The 22,723-nt window shown below is 37.9% G+C and overlaps 5 protein-coding genes across 6 annotated transcripts; 1 reads left to right on the top strand and 4 right to left on the bottom strand.

The window, feature by feature from the left end:
• Positions 1–2,361: 2,361 nt before the first annotated feature.
• Positions 2,362–7,020, top strand: LOC140986338 (U-box domain-containing protein 52-like). Of its 2 annotated transcripts, XM_073454534.1 has the most exons (9): positions 2,362–2,725; positions 3,095–3,186; positions 3,373–3,494; positions 3,630–3,824; positions 4,373–4,874; positions 4,955–5,053; positions 5,163–5,591; positions 5,683–6,519; positions 6,620–7,020. In XM_073454534.1, exons 1-9 carry the CDS (start codon positions 2,560–2,562, stop codon positions 6,719–6,721), a joined length of 2,544 nt encoding a protein of 847 aa, XP_073310635.1. In that variant the 5' UTR covers positions 2,362–2,559; the 3' UTR covers positions 6,722–7,020. The 2 variants fall into 2 exon arrangements, with proteins under 2 accessions (XP_073310635.1, XP_073310636.1); XM_073454535.1 differs by lacking the exon at positions 3,095–3,186 and having other exon boundaries at positions 2,364–2,725.
• Positions 7,021–7,900: 880 nt separating this feature from the next.
• Positions 7,901–8,916, bottom strand: LOC140986339 (mitochondrial import inner membrane translocase subunit TIM23-2-like). Its single transcript, XM_073454537.1, has one exon. It carries the CDS (start codon positions 8,777–8,779, stop codon positions 8,225–8,227), a length of 555 nt encoding a protein of 184 aa, XP_073310638.1. The 5' UTR covers positions 8,780–8,916; the 3' UTR covers positions 7,901–8,224.
• Positions 8,917–9,766: 850 nt separating this feature from the next.
• Positions 9,767–14,675, bottom strand: LOC140986704 (dihydrolipoyllysine-residue acetyltransferase component 2 of pyruvate dehydrogenase complex, mitochondrial-like). Its single transcript, XM_073455025.1, has 17 exons — positions 14,534–14,675; positions 14,353–14,435; positions 14,226–14,266; positions 13,820–13,875; positions 13,658–13,732; positions 13,457–13,549; positions 12,811–13,053; positions 12,615–12,687; positions 12,310–12,407; positions 11,849–11,934; positions 11,687–11,762; positions 11,294–11,361; positions 11,151–11,217; positions 10,936–11,031; positions 10,755–10,857; positions 10,576–10,671; positions 9,767–10,134 (listed from the first exon to the last, which is right to left on the bottom strand). The coding sequence occupies exons 2-17, from the start codon at positions 14,424–14,426 to the stop codon at positions 10,064–10,066; spliced, it is 1,416 nt and encodes a 471-aa protein (XP_073311126.1). The 5' UTR covers positions 14,427–14,435; positions 14,534–14,675; the 3' UTR covers positions 9,767–10,063.
• Positions 14,676–17,061: 2,386 nt separating this feature from the next.
• LOC140985747 (histone chaperone ASF1B-like) lies at positions 17,062–20,468 on the bottom strand. The gene is made up of 3 exons (XM_073453654.1): positions 20,160–20,468; positions 17,677–17,792; positions 17,062–17,589 (listed from the first exon to the last, which is right to left on the bottom strand). The coding sequence occupies exons 1-3, from the start codon at positions 20,266–20,268 to the stop codon at positions 17,224–17,226; spliced, it is 591 nt and encodes a 196-aa protein (XP_073309755.1). The 5' UTR covers positions 20,269–20,468; the 3' UTR covers positions 17,062–17,223.
• Positions 20,469–21,346: 878 nt separating this feature from the next.
• LOC140985624 (F-box/kelch-repeat protein At3g06240-like) lies at positions 21,347–22,624 on the bottom strand. Its single transcript, XM_073453492.1, has one exon. The coding sequence runs from the start codon at positions 22,568–22,570 to the stop codon at positions 21,386–21,388; it is 1,185 nt and encodes a 394-aa protein (XP_073309593.1). The 5' UTR covers positions 22,571–22,624; the 3' UTR covers positions 21,347–21,385.
• Positions 22,625–22,723: the final 99 nt, after the last annotated feature.

Genomic DNA, 22,723 nt, shown 5'->3' with positions numbered 1-22,723 from the left:
ATGATGAAGTTCAATTGAGTCGTTTGATTATCAGAATTCACATTATTTTTTGGTTTGTTATATTATCGATGTCTAGGTAGATTGGGTGAGTTGGATGGGTAATCTATCGAGCAGAGATATGTATTTTCCTTGTGAAGATTTTTGACCTGATTGGATGAGCATGACTTGTCCCGATGGGATGAGCCTGTGTGACTTGGTCTGATGGAATGAGACCGGGTGTCCTGGCCTGATGAGATAAGCATGGCCTGACCTGACATGGACCCTGATCGGGTGACCTGAGCCCTGATCGGGGAAGATGAACTTTGGTCGGGCAAGATGAACCCTAGTCAGGGAAGATGAACACTGGTCGGATGACTTGAACCCTAATTGGAAAAGGAGAACTCTGGTCGAGTGAGATGAACATTGGTTGGAGAAGATGAACCCTAGTCGGGTGACCTAAACAATGGTCGGGTGAGATGAACCTTGGTCGAGTGACCTGAACCCTGGTCGGACGATATGAACCCTGCTCGGACGAGATGACCTTGGTCGGGTGACCTAAATCCTGATTGGGGAAGATGAACCCGGTTGGGTGACCTGAACCTTGATTCGGCGAGATGAACCCTGGTCGGGAGAGATGACCGTTGGTCAGACGAGATGAACCCTTTATTTACCCTGACTAACTTCTATCTGGGCTCTACTCAGTTTACTGAGAACAACTTGGAATCTGGTCCTGCTTTGATCTTCTTTTCCTGCTCGAGTCCAAGGATGACATGGGCCTTTCTAGGGTATCACCATTCCCTTCTTAAATAGTCGGATTAGAGTCATACTCGTTGTCTCGATTAGTAATGCTTGGACTCTTTTGAAAAAGATAATTAATTCTTGCTTTTAGATCGGCTCCTACAAATAGAAAGGAGCAATTTGAAGATGATGACGTTTTCCCTTGCAGACATGTAAGACTTCTCCAATATGTGCCATTGAATCTTTCTTTGATGGTGAGGCGACATTTGGCCTCAATCCCTTCACTGTACTTGTTCAGCTATTGATGAAAATACTCATTTTCAAGTCCAATCTTTTTTTTTTTCTTGAATTTTCTCTAGTTAATCGGGCTAATTGTGGGGTCTTGATACTGACCGAGGATTAAGTAGCCCCAACACTTTGTAAAATTTATTAAGTGTTGAAAAGTAATCAGGCCTGATGTCTAGGGATGTAAATGAACCAAACCGTTTGCGAGCTATTCGGAACTCGGCTCGACAAGCTCAAGCTCGATTTCGAGCTCAAAAATTTAATCAAACCAAGCTCAACCCTAAAGATATTTGGCACGTAAGCTCGTAAACATGTTCGATAATCGGCTAGTAAACATGTTCGATAATAGGTTCGCGAGCTCAAGCTCGACTCGTTTAGGTGGCTCGTAAATTAACAGAAATGCACTAACTTATTCTTTTTTCCCCCAAAAAATTTACATCACTTAGTCATATACACGTTGAGTAACTTTACAAATTATTATTTATATGGTGTTATCAGTGTATGACGAATATTTGTTATCTGGATGTTAGATGTATTATTTTGGGATGTTCAATAATATACTGAGTTGATGTTTTTTTAGTTATTATTTTTGTCGATTTGGTTACTTATAAATGAATTTACATTTTATGTCTGATTTAAAATTATTTAATAGATATATTTATTTTTTAACAAGCTCAAACTTGAGCTCAATTCTATACTTTACAAGCTCGAAAACGAGCCGAACTCAAGTCATGCTTGTTAACATGATAAACGAGCTATTAATGAATCAAGCTCGAANTAGCATAAAAAGTAATTCTTTTTCGTGGATGACCCAAATAAGATATCCGTCTCACAAAATACGATTCGTGAGACCCACACAAGTTTTTGTCTTTTTTGAAACAACTAAATCTTCTTCAGAACACAATATATTACACAACCTATTGAATCCTCTATTTGTGACACATAATTGGGTTATACAAGTGGATTCATGACTCAAACATATCATCCAAATTTATCTTTGACGAGCCTTTATATCATAATCACTCGCTGACATATCTTCGTAGTGAAAATCAATTTATTTTATACATAACTCAAACAGAGTTTTAAAACAGTAAAGTAACGAAATAATTTTTTTTTAAAAAATTTAAATGAAATGTACTTTAAAAAAATTATGTTGTCAAATATAAAAGAGGGCAAAAACTTGTGTGAGACGGTCTTACGGGTCGTATTTTGTGAGACAGATATTTTATTTGGGTCATTCATGAAAAAATATTACTTTTTATGCTAAGAGTATTACTTTTTATTATGAATATCGGTGGTTGACCCGTCTCACAGATAAAAATTCGTGACACCGTATATAAAAGAGAGGTGGAAATTCTTATGACTTGACAACACCGACAATTTAGTTGGCCCTCAAATATAGTCAATCAACTATTTGACTAAATTGTTGCTTTTAATTGTGAACCGGTGCCGCTTTAACTCCGGTGCATGCATGGCTGACCTTCCACGGTAGCGCCACCCAACAACAGCCATTTCCAGCGGCGTGTTGTCCAGCGCAACCACTCCTCCGCCGCCCACATGGCAAATCATTATCGTGAAGAGATGACGATCATTTCCTCAGCGGTGGCAATTGACAAAGACAAGAACAGCCAATTCGCCGTCAAATGGGCCATCGACAATTTAATTCTAAAGGATAATAGACTCATCCTCGTACATGTCAGCAGCCAACCTAGTTTTCACCTCCGTAGGTTTTCTTCCTCCTATTTTTGCTGTAACAAATAATCTTGTAGTAAAAACTAGATAGTTTTGCGCATAACAAATTTATGACTTCAAGGAAGAAAGAATTGTTCTCGGGATTTTTAGCCTCTGCTCTTGGAAAAGATCAGTTTTTTTTCCCCAGCATGAGAAGGAAGATGCAAATCATGATCTTTGACGTTGTGCTAAAAAAAAAAATTAATTTGGATGAAAGTTGGCTAGTATCATTCAAGAATTTTACAGTATGCATGAGATCTTTGTCACAATCATATTCAAATACATTTATGATTCACAAGATTTCAATTTAATTTAATGATAAGGTTCTAGCATTTTGAAGCTATTGTTTGATGTTGGGCAGAGGATGGTATGATAAAAGAAGGCCGCGCCCTTACTCAAGCCGAAACACAACAATTATTCCTTCCATATCGCAGTTTTTGTGCTCGAAAAGGGGTAATTATCACAATTATTTGCATAAATTTACATGATGAAGAGTGGATCGAGAGAAGGGGTAGGCAAGAGCCACAGATATATAGGCATTATAATGTATTAGAAATTGAAGCTTGTCCCACCTATTTTGTGTATATAAGCTTCATTTCTTGCAGATGATGGATTTTTACACTAACGTAATGTCTTTAGATTATAGCAAAGGAGGTAGTTCTTCGAGACCTTGACATTGCAGGCGCGCTTACTGAGTATATCGTCGCTAACTCCATCACAACCATTGTTCTTGGTGCTTCTAGTCGAGGCGCCATTTCACGGTATATACATTTACCTGCAACACGTTGTCCTAAAAAAGATGAAGAATCGTACATTTTTTAATTGAACCTTATCAAATACGTACATGCATATATGATACTCTCACCTGGTTTTAATATTTCTTCGGTGATTCACAGGGCATTTAGAAATACAGATGTTCCGAGTTCGATAGGGAAATCTGCACCAGATTCTTGTACAGTTTATACTGTATCGAAGGGAAAAGTGTTGAAAATCAAATCTGGTAGCGAACCTTCCACTCCCACAAGTGCAACTAGTTCAATGCCACAGAATGTTTTCTCACCTCATTGTCCAGATTCTGCAAAATTTCGTCGGTAAGTTGACGATACTTTTGATTCTTTTGTTGGATTCACAGCAAACAATATGTTTATACCTGAATTGGGATTATACAATTGTATGTATTCTTATAATAGAGTAGATTCGCTCAAAAATAGTATCTTTTAACGTTAATAATGGCCCCAGATGGTTGTTATCCACCAAGTATTGACCACGTTACGTTTAGTTACACAAGAACCAAACGTGATTAGATCAAAAGCATGCAGATGATGTCTGAGTCACTCAAAGTGGCAATGGCATCCCTCGGTGATTTCAAAATGGATCCAGATCAAAGGGTGTAGATCGTTGTCACATCAATGTGAGAATTGATGTGATATCATCTAGACCATCATTTGGTCATTGCACAGTGGATCCATACCAAATGGTGCAGACGGTGCCATATCACCGATAGTGATGGTGCAGCATCATCACCATGCCAAATCTTTCAGAGTGATTATGTAGAATTGTTTCTGGACCATCATTTGATTCTTTCCTACTGTGTCGGACAAGCATATTCTATTTATGGATTTTGAACATCTTATTTTAGTCAAGGAAGTTGGAAAAGTGCTGTCTCCGAGTTCTCATTTAATGATGGAAGCAAGAATAATTCACCGCTGAATAGTAGAGATTATCTGCAAACGACTCCAAGTACAAGGCTCATGCGAAGTAAGATCCCCCTTCAAAACTCGGAAGAAAGTAGTGGATCTGTCCACACGGCCCAGTGGGAAAAGTGCAACAAGAGTAAGAATCCCACATATGTGGAATCAGAAAACAGTAGTTACGAGTCTTTACCCTATGGCAGCAATCACAACTCACCTTTCAGTTCATTGACTAGTGGGATTGAACCTAGAAACAAGCATTCTGCGATCCAGGAGTCGGTGACAAATTTGAATCTTCGGGTCCGAACCAAGGAGACTTCAACTCATTCTTTGTCTGGATCGAGTAACAATTCTGGAGTTCCAAGTTTTACCTCTGATGTCTCCTTCGAACTTTTAGACCAGCCTCGATCTTCAGATTCAACAAAGAGCCCCAAATCTCCTCAAGCAGCTGTGAGTTAAAAAAGCTTCAACAAATTTTGGAAAACTAAACAATTTGACGCAAATGCAACATCATTTACTGTGTATTCCAGGAAACAGAGGACGAATTGAGAAGATTGAACGCAGAATTGAAGCAAACCATAAACATGTACAATGCTGCATGCCAGGAAACTGTAACTGCTAGAGAGAAGGTAAATTAAGTTACAAAATAAACCGTGTATTTTATTGATAAAAATAAAGTACTGGAAATAGTGAAGCATCCCATAATATGAAATTAACTAACAAATTTTTTTAATGCAGGCAAGAGATAATGCTCAGGGGAAATTGGAGGAATGGAGTAAGCTAGAAGATGCTAAGCAAGCGCAAAAGGCAGCATTGGCCATTGTGGAGAGGGAGAAGCAGAAGTGTAAAGCTGCAGTTCAACTAGCACAAAAGGCACAACGTATAGCAGAATTGGAATCAGTCAAGAGAAAGCGTGCAGAGATGAAGTTCAAACATGAGGCCGAAGAGAAGCAGAAGGCAATTGATGCATTAGCCCGCTGTGTGATTCGATATAGAAGGTACTCAATTCATGAAATTGAAATTGCAACAAAGAACTTCTCTATCTCGCAAAAGATCGGTGAAGGGGGATATGGGCTTGTTTATAAAGCTACTTTAGATCACACACCTGTTGCTATAAAAGTTTTGAGCTCAGATATATCGCAAGGTCAAAAGCAATTCCAAAGAGAGGTATTTCTTCATTCAAGTATAAAATAGTGAATCGACACTGCCACGTGTAAAAGATCACATAATTTATGTCATGTTTTCTTATATCCGACAGGTTGAGGTGTTGAGTCAGATGAGACATCCCCATATGGTAATCCTGTTGGGAGCATGTCCCGAGCATGGCTGCCTCGTGTATGAGTACATGGAAAACGGAAGCTTAGAAGACAGGCTTAATTGCAGAAATGGCACTCCACCTTTATCATGGAGCATTCGTATCAGAATAGCCGCAGAAATCGCCACTGCTCTTAATTTTCTTCATCAAATGAGACCAGAGCCACTCGTTCACCGTGACCTTAAACCTGCAAACATTCTCTTAGACAAAAACTTCGTGAGCAAGATTAGTGACGTTGGCCTATCAAGGCTTGTTCCACCCACTTTGGCTGATTCCAGTACTCAGTATCACATGACAGCACCAGCAGGAACATTCTGTTACATTGATCCAGAGTACCAGCAAACAGGAATGCTGGGAACAAAATCAGACATATATTCGTTAGGTGTAATGCTGCTGCAGATCATGACAGCCAAACCTGCAATGGGCCTAACACATTATGTTGAGAGTGCTATAGAGGAAGGTCATTTCGCTGACATTCTAGACCATAAGGTGAAAGACTGGCCTGTTAAGGAAGTTTTATCCTTGGCTAAATTGGCCTTGAATTGCTGTGAATTGAGAAGAAAAGACAGGCCAGATCTTGATTCCGTGATATTACCTGAATTGGAACGGCTGAAGGAGCTGGGATCAGAAGTTAAAGACGAAAACAAATTTTATCATGTGTATTCACAAGATAAAAGGTTTGCACAAACATCACCTTCTAGCCATGTTTTTCTGAAGGAATTTGGTGGTACGAATTTTCATCATAAAAGATTTCAACAAGAAAGCTCGGGTTCAAGTCAGGTCAGCAGGAAATTTATATCAAATGTAATAGATTTTACTATACTAGCATCACTTCATATATATTAACGCAATAACGAAGAGTGTTTTCATGTTCAACTAGGAAACAACGAACAGCAATCCTGAAATCCAAATGGAAACTTCTCGCATTTACACATCTGGAAGTGGAAGCGGCACTAGCACAACACTAGAAAATGTGGATTAGTTGGGAAATTCTTAATCATATGTTCATACATCCCTCTGAATCAAAGTCTTTGTTATGTATCAGACGTGAGTGACATTAAGAGCATGACTGCTGCGCACTTTTAGTATTATAAAGCCTACCTTGCAAAGACTCTGCATGCAAGTTTACTTTCCATTTCTAAATTCTAGGCTCATGGGTGTTAGTTGTTTGTGTCGAAAATAAACTCGAGAAATGCTATCTAAAGGTTTATTTTCATCTTATTAACTCAGTCAAATGAATCATCAAACAGCCTGACATACTGCAATTAGAAAAGTAAAAAAGAAAACTTTTTTCAAAGAGACTAAATAAAAATTTTATATATAAAACTATCTCAAATTTTAATAGTTATATTCCTGTTATTTTACAACTGTTGACCAACAACCATAAAGTCTTTTGAATCCATTATTTCCAATTCTTTGACTTCTGTCTATCACTGTAACTAACTCAAGTTTGCCAACAGTTTACACATGTTATTAACTAAGAACCAATCTTATTCAAATTGGTAGATTTCCATAACCACGCATTCACCACAGTGTCCGAGGCCATTGATGTGGAGATTTGTGCAGCTCCCATGCACATGAAATCATGAAACTGCAAAATTCAATCACCAATTCTTTAAAAAAATTTATACCTTCATATATCCAGCATAAATGAATCACTGAAATCTTATCTAATTACGTCATTCATACAAAGAAATGCAAGGGGGTGATACATATTTTGGAACATAGAATATGGAGAGTACTGAATCACCATTCACCAAGCTACCAATGCAAGAAAGAGAATTTCATCAGGACAAAGGTGCACATGAATTGCCAGTCATAAGAAAGCTCAGGAGACAATATGCTCCATTCTACGTGCAGACCCCCAAAATGTCTCTGCGAAGAAGAATCATTCAAACCAACCGGGCAGAATTCTACATCAGCGACGTCCCTTCAATTGTTGATCATCAAATGTAACATAAAAAAAAACTGTATCCCTGGACATTTATCTAGCCTTTCAAGTGTGAACATCTGAATCACGTTTGACTGCTATTTAGTGATTTTTGAGCAGTGTAACACTTGAATATAAAGGTTATAACAAGTGAATGAGCTTTCTAATAGAAAAATTACCGGGAAAATCCACTATCAGAGAGGAAAACAACATTGAAAATGCACACAAACAAAAGAAAAACACCAAACATTTCCATTCATACATTTGTCCTCCAAAGAATTCAATGAAATGGAGGATCTGAATGGGAAAACATAATACTCCCGTCCAACAAATTCATGGGCCAAAATTCATAGATTACCATCTAAATGAGTTCCAGGAATTTATTCAAAAAACCATGTCTTCTACATGCTAACAAATATTACACTCCATGTCTATGAAATTAATTGCTAGATACTACTCAAAACTGCAGCTTCATGAATTCAGAGAGAAAAATCTTCCAATTTCTTGATTACTCGATGCGATCATCACAATTGTCCGAGAAAGAAAAAAATTTAATCAAATGGGCACGTAACGCTTCAACACCTGCTTCCCCGCAACAGCAATCCCCACAATCACGCCACCTATGGCTCCGGCCACCGCCGCAGACCTTGGTCCCGCCGCCGCCTTGTACAGAGCTCCAGTCCCCAACCCCGCAGCGACACTGTTGATGACGTCATCCGAATCCCTAATCGCCACCATTCCACTCTCAAGAGCCGCATACATCAACCCTATAACACCGCATCGATTACCCACCTGTCGACCCGTATGGCCCGATCCGTTAAGAATCCGATTCACTTTCAGCTTAAACGTATCGGTCTGCTCAATGGATTTAACTCCGGACACAAGACCCTTGACAGCGCCAGCCGATGCGCCACCAAGGTACCCGATTCCCGTATAATACGTGAGATTCTCCCCCCAGGATCGGCGCTGAGCGAGCGACTCTTCTTGAAACAGGTATTCAGGGGAGGTGGGGAGATTGTATACGGATTGGTAAGGGTTGTAAAGTCGGCGAGTTGAATCGTTTTCGTCGCTATTGGTAGATTGATTTGGAGCTCGAGGCTGGTACGCCATTGATCGCTCGTTCTAGGGTTTATGCTCAGGTGGAACGAGGTGCGGAGGAGCGGCGATGAGTTCTATTTAGGTTTTCGCTGCGCTCCCCAGTCGATCTCTGCGGTGAATTGTCCAAGGGGGATGAGAAAAATTCATTAACATATTGTTTTCCAAAACATTATTTTATAATAATTTATATAACACAAATTATACAACTGTTGGTCAACTACTGACACCTCAATTTAGGAGTAGTTTCTTTACAGACAATCTCACAAATTTTTATCCGTTAAACGGATAACACTATCGATATTCACAATAAAAAATAATACTCTTAGTATAAAAAGTAATAATTTTTCATGGATTACCCAAATAAAATATTCGACTCACGAAAATGATCCGTGAGACCGTCTCACAAGAGTTTTTGTGCAAGTTATGAATATACTATTCGATTTGCATCGAGGAATTTCAAATTTATAAGTATATTTTTATTGTTTAAATAAATAAAATCATAAATTTCAAATTTATCATTTACATCTCTATATAATATTTCATCTTTATAAAAATGAAATTCAAGTTAATCAAATAATAGTGTCATTTGAATTCCATTATATTTTGTATTATTATAAACAATAAAAATAATCGAAATGAACATGTTTCAAATTCATCTTTCCAACCACATTCTACTATCGTTGTTTCAATTCATATTAGTTGTAATTTGCACGAAATCAAGGCAAGCTGCCGATAAGTTTTAGTATTTTGAGTTTTTTTCTTCATAAAATATCTCACTTCCATTATAAATGAATAGATATTAGTTCCATCAAACTTTCTTCTTCTTGTCTTTTCTAAAGAAAAAAATTCTTTTAAGTTTTTATCATTTATACAACTAATTTGAATTCCAAAATACCAAAATACTTCACATAAAACTTTATTTTAATTACAATTTTACGTCAAGAAATCATATGCATGTGACTAATGGTTACTGAAAAATAAAAAATCTACAAGAAGAGAGGACAATGTCCTCGACAAGTGACTTATTTAATCAGAAAAGGGTAAAGGGCCTTTACACCACTCTTCATGAGCAAGAACTTAGTTTAGGACACATGCTTCAGTGCCCATTATTCTTCAAAAAAATAGCGTAAACATCATGCTGTCAAAAAACCAAAATATCGATACAATCAGTTGTAGAACTAACAAAGCATTTGAAAGACATCCGTGGCCGTGTCCCATTGCCTCGCTCGCGTGACCTGGTGATTGTCGATACAGGAAGAATTTGGAGAAACTAGTAGAAGAAAGGTAAAAACCGTTTTAAAGCAACATCGACTCTGGATTCTCGATGTAACCTTTGAAAGCCTTCAGCCATTCTGCGCCGATGGCACCTGAAAAAGAGCATCAAAATTATGTTATTAGAACCATCCACGTATAATCAATGGCTTTGGTAGTAGCTTATGATAAAACATAATACAAGGGTAGGTTCATTTTCTATGAGCTCGGGCCAAGCTTTTAAGAATGTCGTAACTAACATTGTATCAAAGCCAGATATCACATATTCAAAATCCCATGATAGTAATTTACTTGTATGTCAATAAGGCAGTCTTGGGTGCTTATTTATGTTTTCTTATTGCCCGAAACCCAACCAGCATATATGTGGGTGCCTTAAATATTAATTTCAAGCATACATTCCCTGATTTCCATATACACGTAAAGGACGTGTTAAGGTATAAAGTTCTTGTTGGACACCACCTGTAAAGCAATGTGTTGGGAAAATTATGATAAACAATTTAATGTGTTATGTTTTAATAAACCAGAGTTTATCTTACCGTCAATTACCCGATGATCACAGCTCAATGTAACAGCCATGAATGATGCGAATTTATACTGGTCAGGACCGGTACCAGGTACGACCCTCTTTTCAGCTGCTCACACATGTTAAGCGGTGAGGATAGACACACACATATAAAAAACATCGGAACTTACACTGAGATGCAGTTCATCTTACCAGAACCAACTGCAAGAATGCCTGATTGTGGAGGATTGATGATGGCACAAAACTGCTTGATATCAAATGGCCCTCCCAAGTTTGAAACCGTGAACGTGCCCCCCTGCATAGAGGGTAGCTTATAGATCCATTTAAAACGCTAGAAGCCATCTAAAAGTAATAAAGTGGGACTTGGTTGCACCTCATAATCTTCCGGTTTCAAGCTGTTTTCTTTTGCTTTCTGAGCTAAATGTTTGACTTCATCAGAAATCTTCGACAAACCTTTCTGGTCAGCATCCTGCAAATATCGGCATAGAGTACTGTCACATGTACTTTTTACAGACTTATATTATTTACGAGTTAAATTCACTGACAAACACTATACAAAATGGCTTGACTTTTGGTGAGACAACTCACCCTAATTACGGGAACATATAACCCTTTATCTGTTTGCACTGCGACATTTATATTCACATTGTGATACCTGTAATGATCAAAATATTTAGAGACTAGTAGCCTCTAATGATTGAAAGCCTACTTAAGTTAATGAAAATACTTACTGGCGAATATAATCATTGGTCCATGAACTATTACATTGAGGAACTTTTCTAAGAGCCAGGGCAGCAGCCTGCAGTAAAATGGTTGGTCCATTGATTAGCAATGAGATATTCGATTTAATCAAAGCCATATCTAAGTTGTTTGAAACAAATGAAGCCTTTCCCAGAGCCCTCACAAAACTGTCAGATCCCCCCAGCAAAAAAAAATGAATTAGAGGAAGACACAAACAATAAATGAAAAGGAGGGAGACTCATTCAAAGTGAATTCCTGATTTGCACCTTTTGGTGTTTTGCCAAAAAAATGACAAGCAGAAGGAAAGGAAACCAGAGCACAGCAGACAGAGATACAGACAAACGAGCTAAATTAAAGAGAATATTTATTCCAAGTTCTCATACTTTAATCACAAGATCATTGACAGATATCCTTTTTCCACCTGAAGCTTCTTGCAATGAATTCAAGTGGCTCCGCAATCTGCAAGAAAAAAAAATAGAAGAGTATAACACAAACAAGACAAATTTTCGAGTGGTAAGTATCATAAATTAGTGCTTAGTACTCACTCCATCAACTTGTCAACCCATGTATCCACAGTTAGGTAATAGTGCGGGATGGTTTGTTTTGATTGCAACAACGAAGACGCTGTGATCTGTCACAGTTGGTAACACAGATTAAACTGGAGTAGAAATTTCAAATCAAAATGTGGCAAGCTATAGACATTAATCCAATTTTTGTCCTCAGAATTTAAATCAATTGCATACAAGCACCCATTGAAGCCCCAAAAAAACCTCAGATTCGATTTCAGTACTAAGACAGAAGCATTGTTGAAAAACATACATCTGATTTTTCTGGTCAAAACAAGTCACACCAAGGGTTTGTATGGCTCAGAACTCCACTTAAGTAACCCCAAACGACTAGATCAAACTTTCTTAATTAATAATGTTTGTGCTGGCAAGATGACAATGATGAAGCTAAAAGCAATCCATCAATGCTGGGAATTTAATATCAAAGCTTAAATTTTTACCTTCCTAATTTGTGTATGAGGGATGTCTGTGTAATCCGGAGCACCAGATGTTGGCTTGCCCACCTTGGGATCTTCTGAAACTCCCTTACCATGAGAAGCTGCAAAACATAGAAGGTGGAAACAGATAAATATACTGTCTCCAAAATAACTGAATGATCCGATGAAAAGGATGTAGAAATGAAAAAGAAGAAAGGAAAAAAAAAGAGCAGCAAAAACAAAGTGACATAACTCGAATGCAAAAAAAAAATCATGTTAGCACTCAGCAGTTCAAAAACTACAAAGAAGCACCAGGCAGAGATAACTACCAAGGTGATCCTCAATATCAGCCTTCACAATTCGTCCCTCTGGACCAGTTCCTTTGATGTTTGAAAGAGATACCTGTAAATGAAACAAATTATCAATGTATAAGATCGTAGCATTTTGGAAAGACACAACAACCATTATATTCCTTTTCAGATATAAAGCAGTTGAATAAATATATAGTTAGAGGATCAAAATTACATTGTTATCTTCTGCTAGTTTCTTGGCAAGAGGACTGGAAAAAGCGCGGTCTCCAGCTGGAGAAGGTGTAGCAGGCTCGGAAGCTTTTGGCTCTGGTGAAGCAACAGGCACTTCTTCGGTCTCTTTTTCAGGTGTGATTGGAGCAGATTGTGATTTTGGAGCTGCTGCAGCAGCTGATGTTGAGGGTTTGTAGTCTTTAAATTTTGCAACATCCTCCTCTTCTTCAACAGTTATGGCAATAATCTAGAGCCAATCATATTATAATCTGGTCATTTACCAAGTGTAGGCAGCTCTTTCATTTTCAGAATCAATGTTTCTTTTGCTTACAACTTCGATAATTAGCACGTAAATTTTATATTAAAAAGCAAATATTGCCATTGACCGTATTCTAGGTCAGATTCAATTTCATAGCAATTTGAAACAACTGATAGATTCAGACGTTAAAAGGAACAGTGTCTCGGTAAATAACAAGAAACTATGACCAACGTAACGGACATCAACTTCTTCCATTTTGTCAAAGATTATTTCATATAAATGTAATTTGATTCTCATGACCTGCTTATCTTCATGTATCTAGACACAATGCTCAGCTGATATGCAAGAGATGGGCTGAACTAAAAGTCCTAACACCTTATCATACACATACCTCGCCAACTTTTATCCCACTTGAGCCATCACCACGTAAAATTTTTGCAAGATATCCTTCCTCCATGCACTCCATTTCAACCGTAGCTTTGTCCTGGAGATATTAAGGGAATATAAAAATTTGATATACAAAATTTTGATGAACATTATGAAGAACTAAATTCACTGAAGAAAAGACAGCACGGAAATTGAAAGGACGCACGGTTTCCACTTCACAGAGCACTTCTCCTGTAGAAACTTTGTCGCCCTCTTTCTTCAACCACCTAGCAATATTTCCCTGCAATATTGTAATAGAAGAAGCATTTAGTATGGTAGTGGTATGTACAGAATGAGATGACTAGGATAATATTGGAATTATGCTTGCCTCTGTCATGGTAGGTGACAGAGAAGGCATCCCAATCTCTTCGTGTGGCGGAAGACCTGAAAGTGGCAAAATTGGTGTAGATAGATACACCTCAAAACAAAAGCTTTTGCGAATGATGTAAATCAAACAAAACAATCCAACATCCTAGCAAGTAGCGACTAAGGTCGAAATATGGAGTTCATTATACGCGTTAAGATTTTACATTGAGTGTTAACTTTAAACTGTGGAAGAAGTAACTTCAATATGTCATCATTTAACAGAGAAACATAGTTTTCAAACACGGAGAACAAGAGGCCAGACCCACATCTAACCTTCCAATATCAATTAATTTAATAGCCTGTGTCACAAGGGTGAAGCTTCAGGTTTTCAAAGTGATTTACTAGTATTAATCCAATATAAAACTAACCTGACTCTGTTGAAAAACTTCTGGCTGAGCTTCGATGTCTACTGGACATAATTAAAATAGGAGCGATGAGATCATTTTTCAGTTCATGAAGGCAGAAGTTGCAATAAAAACTATCAAGCATAAAAACCTGTCAAACTCTACGCCTATTGCTGATGCATGCATCTTCCGTGCGAACAGAGTATTTCCCTTGCACATTTTCATAGTTAATTCCTGCATTACATAATTTAAACTTCAACTTACCAAATAACAGTCTAATAATCCCACAGCATGCTAATAAGAAAGGATGATTTTTCAATGAATCTAATCACCTTGGTGGGATTCACTGCTCGGCTACTGATAGAAAAACAGTCTTCACTGGAAAACTTAGAAATGCCACGCTTGTCTCCAGATCCAAGACCAAGTTGTCTGGACCTTGAAACTTCTGTAGAACAACACACATCACATTGAATGAATAACCGAAATGCAAGAGCATAATACAGAACACAATAATGTCATACAAGAAGGTACTACAATCTTGCTATGAAAGTCCCTAATTCCATCTGAGTAGGGTAATTTGTAATGATTCTCTATCTTGCAACACCTCTTTACACAGCACATAGTTGAAAATTTTAAGTGATTTAAGTAACTAAAGCATCATCATTCTGTCATTTAAATGCAAACATGACCTAACTGCCTAACAAAAAGAAAATTTGATCCGGCACCTAAGTTAAGAGCATCTTAAGCATTGATGTGCAGAAAACATAGAAGCTAACCACTCCTTGCTGAAAATTTAAATCTTCAGAAACAAACATGTGATGCCAACTTGATGGATAGATGAATAATGATTTTGGTCAAAAAGCACATCTACAGAGATTTGTGTTGCATTTTAAGTTCCACAATAGTTGGATACTCAAGCAGCAGGAAACCAATGTAAGAAGTCCATTGCCAAAGAAGGGGTAACATAGTGCCAGTTTAGCAGGTTCCAAGGACCGCATTCTCGTAAACATCCCTATAGAACTATTTTTAGGTGAAACATAACCTCCATAAATTTACTCAAATAGAAAGCATAATCTTCATTGGTGGAAGGTGGGCACCACCTCACTTATGTAGGTTTTAAGAATATAATTCTCTACTTTATTGAAGGAAAAGCCTNATTAACATGATAAACGAGCTTTTAACGAGTCGAGCTCGAGCTTTTCCCAAGTTTAGTAATTTCAAAACAAACCGAGCTCGAGTCTGCTAATAGAAGCTCGAATTGAGCTCGAGCCTTAAACAATCTTAAACGAGTCCAGCTCAAGCCTAATACTGTTTGGTTTGTTTTGGATCGTTTACATCCCTACTGATGCCTACCGGGATTAGAATAAAGTGTCGGGGTCTCATGCCTCCTAGTTTTAGATAAGGTGCCGGGGGGTCATGTCTCTCAGACTTTTAATAAGTGTCCGGCTTCATCCCTTCCAGGCTTATAATAAAGTGTTGAGACCTCATGTCTCACTATCTTAGATAAAATGTCAGAGACTCATGCCTCCTGAATTTTATATAAAGTGTCGGGGTCTCATGCTCTTGGACTTTGAATAATTGTTAGGGCCTCATCTCTCATGGGCTTAGAATGAGATGTCGAGACCTCATGTCTCCTGAACTTAGATAAAGTTTCAAAGTCTCATTACTTCTAGACTTTGAATAAGTGATGTGGCATCATCTCTCCCGAACTTAGAATAAGGTGCTGGGACCTCATGTCTCCCTGGCTTAAGATAAGTGCTAGCACCTCATGTCTCCATGACTTTGGATAAGGTGTAGGGCCTACCGAGACCTCTTGTCTCTCGAGCTTAAGATAAGTAACGAGGCCTCATGGTTCACGGGCTTTAGATAAGGTGTCGGGGTCTCATGTCTCTCGGACTTTAGATAAGGTGTTGGGACATCATGTCTCTCGGACTTTTAACTTTCCAATAGCTCATGTTGGTTAGTTTTCTTAAAAACCAAATCACTGACTTGGAAATCTTGAATCCGAATTATTTACGGTAGAGTGGGATATCTTTGTTGAGCCAAATTAAGTGACCGATATAGTTGTACGCTACTGAGTGTATAGCCAAATGCCCTTCCATGCCAATCCAGAAATAGCTGCCAAAATTTGAGCCCAGATGAAGCCATATATAAAACCTGAGTGTCGAGCTGGTTGGGCTTATTTTAGAATGAAAACCGTATCTTTGTCTATAGATCGGATTTCCCACAAATAGCACCAATGATGATGACCGAGTAAATTGGGTGAGTTGGGTGGACAACCTACCGAGCAAATATGTGTTCTTTTCTTATGAAGATTTTTGACCTGATGGGATGAGTCTGACTTGACCTGATAGGATGAACCCGGGTGGCCTGACCTGATGGGATCAGCCTGGTCCGGCTTGGTTTGACCTGGACCCTAAATAAAGATTCAGTTCAGTCACTGAAGCGCGAAGACGGGGAACCAATCTGAACATAACAATAGGTGACAAAACACAAGAGCGTCTTTCACTTCAAGCCACTAAAGTAAAAAACTAGGCTTGAATTTAATTTTATTCCTAAAATAAAATAAATTATCAGACTTTGTAATTTTCCCATGAAATATATCGTTACCAAAATTTAAACTTTCACATTTGACTCAACTTTCCACAACTTCCTAAAAATACTACATCAGTACAAACAAGTTGAGATAAAGCTATATTTTAAAAATTTCAAAAAATCACATCCCTAGCTTGTATAATGGAACTGAATCCAGTAATATTGGTTTACAATGGAGGTACCAGACAGATCAAGTTTGGGTTTGAAGAGACTAAAATAAAAAGAGAGACCAAAACGATGAGCATGTTACCATGGTGCGACTATGAAACAAGGCCACTCATAAAGAAGAATATATTACCAAAAATGGAGATTGTATTGCAGGTTGGTTGACACATGAAAGAAACTAGTTCACAATGTACTACACCAATAATATGGCAAGTGCAGCACACAACAAATATAGGAGCACAAAATCAGAAAAACAGTTTCCTTATAAATCGTGCACTTGCTCATCTGCGACATGATTGGGTGAAGAAGGCTTCCATTCTTCGGATTCTACTGCTTCAGCAGCAGTAGAATCAGGTGCAGGGGCTTGTTCTCCAGTTTCACCATTTTCAGGGTGAAAATTTATGGGAAATTTGGTAACTCTAGGTTTGTCAGTGAGTATATTTCTTTGGACCTTGTCAATCATGATTTTTTGGGGAGGCTCTTCTCGCAGCTGCTCATCATCATAATCATTATTGACGTAATAGCCAACTCGAACAAATTCTTGACCCATATAAGAGCAGGTTAAGAGAAGCACTGTCACGCCTATTATGTCTTCTTCACGGATCTTGGAAGGGTCTGCGGGATCTGCCTGGTATAAAAAAAAAAGAGCAAGATCCCGGTGAGCCACAGCATAGTACAGACATTTGAAATTATTCTTTAAAGTCCTTGGTTTTACCTGCAAAACAAATCGATAGTTTCCTACATTGACTGGGCCGACAAGTACACTCTCTAAAAGTTGATCATATGTTTCATCCTCAGCAGATCCGACATAAATAAGTTTCCATTCCAAATCTGTTGTGGATATTTTGATGATTAGGATTGCATTGTTGAACCATGACTGTAGTTATATTTATGGGAATCGAATAGATGAAAATAATCTTATATGGATAAAGAAAACAAAATTAAAAAGGCGATGTTAGAGTGAAGTCATTGTACTATGCATGTACCACAATCCTTTGTGAGTGAGCATAATCATGAAAAAACACTTGGAACTAATTAATGATTGTCACATGAATTAAAAGCACTTAAATCATTAAAGTTGTTATGGACTAGTATTTAGTTCTTGAATCTAGAGGAATGTTCTGTTATGCTTTAGTCTTCAATGTAACTAATCTAATCAGATCATTTCAAGATGTTTGGACAAATAGAACAGATTGTAACACAACAATTACAATAAACCAAGACCAGAATAACTATCCATAGATTTACCAATAAAAAATTCACCACCTAGTTCGGAACAAAGGAGAATAGAGAAGGGACACCCTTGTAAATTTGAGCAACCCTTCCTTTTATGATAGGGTAATTAATCACAACTGCAATGCCATCCACTAAATTTTAGCCTGATATGGTTAACCAACAAACCACACATGTTACCTTATGAAGAAGGATTCATTGTTCTGATAGTCAATTACTATATCCATAAGCAAATATTATTATTTTCTTTCCAGGAAAAAAAGAGTCGATTATTTTCATCTCCAACATAAAAAATGAAAAAATGAAACACAATTCTCTAAACTAATAATCACCACTAAAACACAAGAAAAGGAGCAAAAGGCAATGAATAAGGTAATAAAATTTTAAAGAAGTAAATTTCCCGCGACCAATAGACTATGAAAACAGATTGAGAAAGAAACACGATGAGAGATCTTTCCATGTTCAATACATGATCTACACATTAATTCCTAAATCCCTGTCAGGTGTTGAGATTTATGTGCCATGATTTTTTTTCGTCGATCTACATATTGATCACAAAATTTAGTCAGGAACTAGACTGCTATAGATACCACTGCAACTTCAGATTATCTGGGTATGCGTGAAAGTATCGACTGCACATACAGAATCAAACCACAGCTGACAGTAATGTTCCACTCACATCCTAAGAGAAATGTCATTCACGCTCCATACTTGTGCGTGCATGTGTAATACATTATACATAGTTTATGAAATGCACAAGCAGCTCAATATCACCACCAATTGGGACATATGTGTCATTCACGTGCCACATGGGAGTGTGCTCGACAGTAAATAGAAATTTAAAGTCATTCACAAGCCGCCAGGCGCCAATAACAGCTGTTATGACCCAATTTTCTTATCACAACTCATTAATATTAACTGGACAGGTGTGAGTCACATAGAGCCCACACCCTAGACGTTAATTTAAAATATGGTGATTACGCTACATTAAAAAAAATATGAAGTCCACCAAGTGATTAAGTCATAAAACAAGCAAAATAATGTTTAAGTTTGATTCCCTAGCATAAAACAAGAACCAAATTATCTTACCCTCCCCAAGATTTATCAGCAATAGTTCTCTGTCTCACTTGAAAACTGGCTTTTCTGCCATTCAAAAAATCTAAGTGCACAAGAGTAGCGAAATCCTTACTTCTGGAATCTATTTGCAATTCATTTCCCAAGGCGTAAAAGGCAGCAAAATAAATTTTTCACCCGCCAGATAACCATGAAACAGTATTCATGGTAAGGTTATGGGTAAGTATTCCATCAGCAGGACCCAGAGAAATATCACCACCCAGGGATCCAACATGGGCAGCAGCGAACCACATCAATATACAGCTTGGGTGGCCCATTTTTTTTAAAATTTTTCATGTATTAGGTTTGTGATAATTTTGGATTAATTTAAAATTTGTTAGGGTAGCTCAATTTCAAAATATAAAGAATTTCATGGTTTAAAATTCTAGCCTGGTAGATTAATAATCTTGGCTCTGCCATTGAACATCAGCCATGCTTTATTACTCTCTCAATGTTCACCATTCTGTCTACAACCCAAAATTCAAGCTCGATAGACCTCTAAATAAATTCATTACCTCACAACTGTCATTCGATTTAAAATTCGTTAGGAACACTTGATTTGAACAAACCCTAGAAGACAACATTTACCAGCGCAACCCTCATAATGCAATTGCTTTATAAATTATAAACAGGTTCACACCATTTTCACTTACATTCAAAATTACGAGAAGAAAGGTAATGCATTTCTGATCCAAAAGCTCCAGAAACAACCAATTCCATGAAATCCTAGCTATCAATACCAAAACAACAAACTAAACCCTAAATACTAACCGACAAAAAATTCACGAATAAATCATCAGTCCCGCCGAGGCAACAAAAAAAGCGAGGAAGAGTTAATCGCGGTGTTATTACCATCTTTGAGAGCCGTGACACATTCATAGGAGATCTCGAAGCTGAAGGGGGTCAAAAACGACGCCGGATTGTCCAGCACCTCCACGTTCGTGATGTTCACCGCACTCATTGTACCAAAACCGGCGATACCACGCTAGTCATAAGGGCTCGAGCTGCTCAAATACGAATTTGACGGAAGCACGGGAACGAAAGCTTCATGCAGCAGAAGATGATGCCAAGTGAGACGAGCAAAAGCACCAAGAATTCGAAGTGTAGAAAGTTTCGAAAGAGGAACCGCACGGGATTTTAGAAAATAGCACAGTAGGGAAAACAGCCCTGACAGTGTTTTTGGGTATTGGTTGCGCTCTAAGTAGTTTTTATAGTGGTTACCGGCGAATGTTGAGTAGACCGGGTGTAGCCGGTAATAGATATTGGCGGGAGTTTCTTTTGTGTTCGGGCTTGCTTTCATTTTAATGATTGGGCTTACCCATACATTAGTCTATTGGGCCGAAGCCCGTATAAATTAATTCGTGATCGGGTTGACATTTTCACCCTCCAAACTCTTTAAGAGAGAGAAAGCTCGAGCTGTGAGTTATGGCCTCAATACAACCATTTTGTTCATGAATAACCAAATAAAGTTTTGGTCTTCCTGCTGAAATAGAAGAGGGTGTTAATATTCTGATTGGTGCGCGAACGCAACTAAAGTCACACATTAGAAATATAAAGAGAAGATCATGAGTTAATAAGATGAAAAGATATATTATTTGACCTAAGGTTTTTTTGGATATACTCCAAAAACAAAATCACGAAGGGTTTATGTCCAAAGTGGATAATATCATACAATTGTGAAGATATGTGACTTCTATTGTACAACAAGTGGTATCAGAGCTATGATCGAGATCGAGCCATATAGGGGAATCCTCGAATACTTAAACATTATAAATACAAAGATAAGACAATGTCTTAATAAGATGAAATGATATCTCCATCGGTATGAAATCTTTTGGATAAAGTTCGAAAACAAAATTATGAGGGTTTATGCTTAAGCAGGACAACATCCATTATGCAAGATGTCGCCGTCTTTAAAAGCTTTGATCCATATTCCTTCATCACCCATATAAATTCCCAAGGTATCAAACCTTTTTTAGGCAATTTTCATGAGCTTACATTACAAAATACACATTCCAGAAATTAACAATTCATACTTGTATTACATTGTCATAAGCACATTACATGAACTCATGTGCTTACGAGAACAGTTCTACGTTTTCACCGTCGAAACTCTTGAGTGACAGAAAGCTCGAGTTGTGAGGTATGGCTTCGATCCTGCCACGCTCATCCTGATTAACAAAATCAAGCTCTTCACAAGTTTTGGTCTTTTTGCTGAAATAGAACAGCTCGACATTTTGATAATTAAACAAGATGTCACCATCTTTAAACACTTTGACAGGATAAATCGACTCGTAAAATAAACCAACAAAGCCTCCTGCTTCAATAACAAGTTGCTTAGTCCAAGATTCCTTCACCCCATACTCTTTCATCATCCATATAACAAGAATATCTACATCTTGTGAGCTATTATCTATGTAACACAAGCAATCATCGAGAATTCCCAAGGTGCCAAAACCTGGTGAATCTAGTGGCGGTGGAGGTGGAGGAAAGGGCTTAAAAGATTCAGTTTCAAGATCGAAACAAGAAATTAACATGTTGGAGTAGTTTTCACTGTTTCTGAACCCATGAAGATTTCCATTCAAGAACAAGCTAAATGAAGAGTGAAAATGTCCAAATGGCTTGCCTGGTTGAATCTTTCTCCACGACCTTGTTCCAACTGTATATACCAAACACTCGTATTTCTGAGTGGTAGAGTCTGGCGCTGCCTGGCGATCTTGCGAACGCCTGCGGACATTCCTAAGCACTTTGTATTGGCCACTTATCCTGCTAACTCCAAACCCGTACTCAGAAATGTCAGGATACTCGACAGTGCCTTCAATCCTGGGAAGAGCAATATGCTCACGTGTGATTGGATTGCATAGGTACAGAACATCATACAGTTTGCTTTCTTCTCCCAACAGACAAAGAATACCATTCACCGAACCGCTGATTAGTAATTTGCCATCAGAGAAACCAATAGACACTCTGGGGTCAAATTTCATTACCTCATTGTAGTGAAGATTGTGGTGTTGAAGCTCGAATTCATCTACAAATTCGAATATTTGGCATGTATCATCATGGTTCCTACCAAGTTGACCTATAAGTAGGCCATGGGTTGATAAAGAAAGATGGGATTCTGCAAACTCGGGAGTAGAGAGTAGGTCGAATAATCGCTTGCAAACGCATCTGCAGCTTAGGATGGTTCGGATGGGAAGCCTTGAGAGAATATTGATGATGATTTCTGATGGTTGATTAATCAAGATTGGAGTCGTTGGATTCATTTTCAAACTTACTATCACAGAATCCTTTCCAGTTGTTCTATTATATATTGCTGGAAGTGATGAGACTTTTTCCGTTGCGTACCTTACAATTTTCAAGACTTGGCATTTGACATGGTCGTCTGTTGAAACTCTGTTGTGGTTAATTTATATTTA

The sequence above is a fragment of the Primulina huaijiensis genome, chromosome 10 (assembly GCF_012295235.1).
Source record: "Primulina huaijiensis isolate GDHJ02 chromosome 10, ASM1229523v2, whole genome shotgun sequence".
Lineage (NCBI taxonomy): Eukaryota > Viridiplantae > Streptophyta > Magnoliopsida > Lamiales > Gesneriaceae > Primulina > Primulina huaijiensis.
Note: the sequence above shows the minus strand (reverse complement) of the source record. Positions and strands in the feature narration are given on the sequence as shown.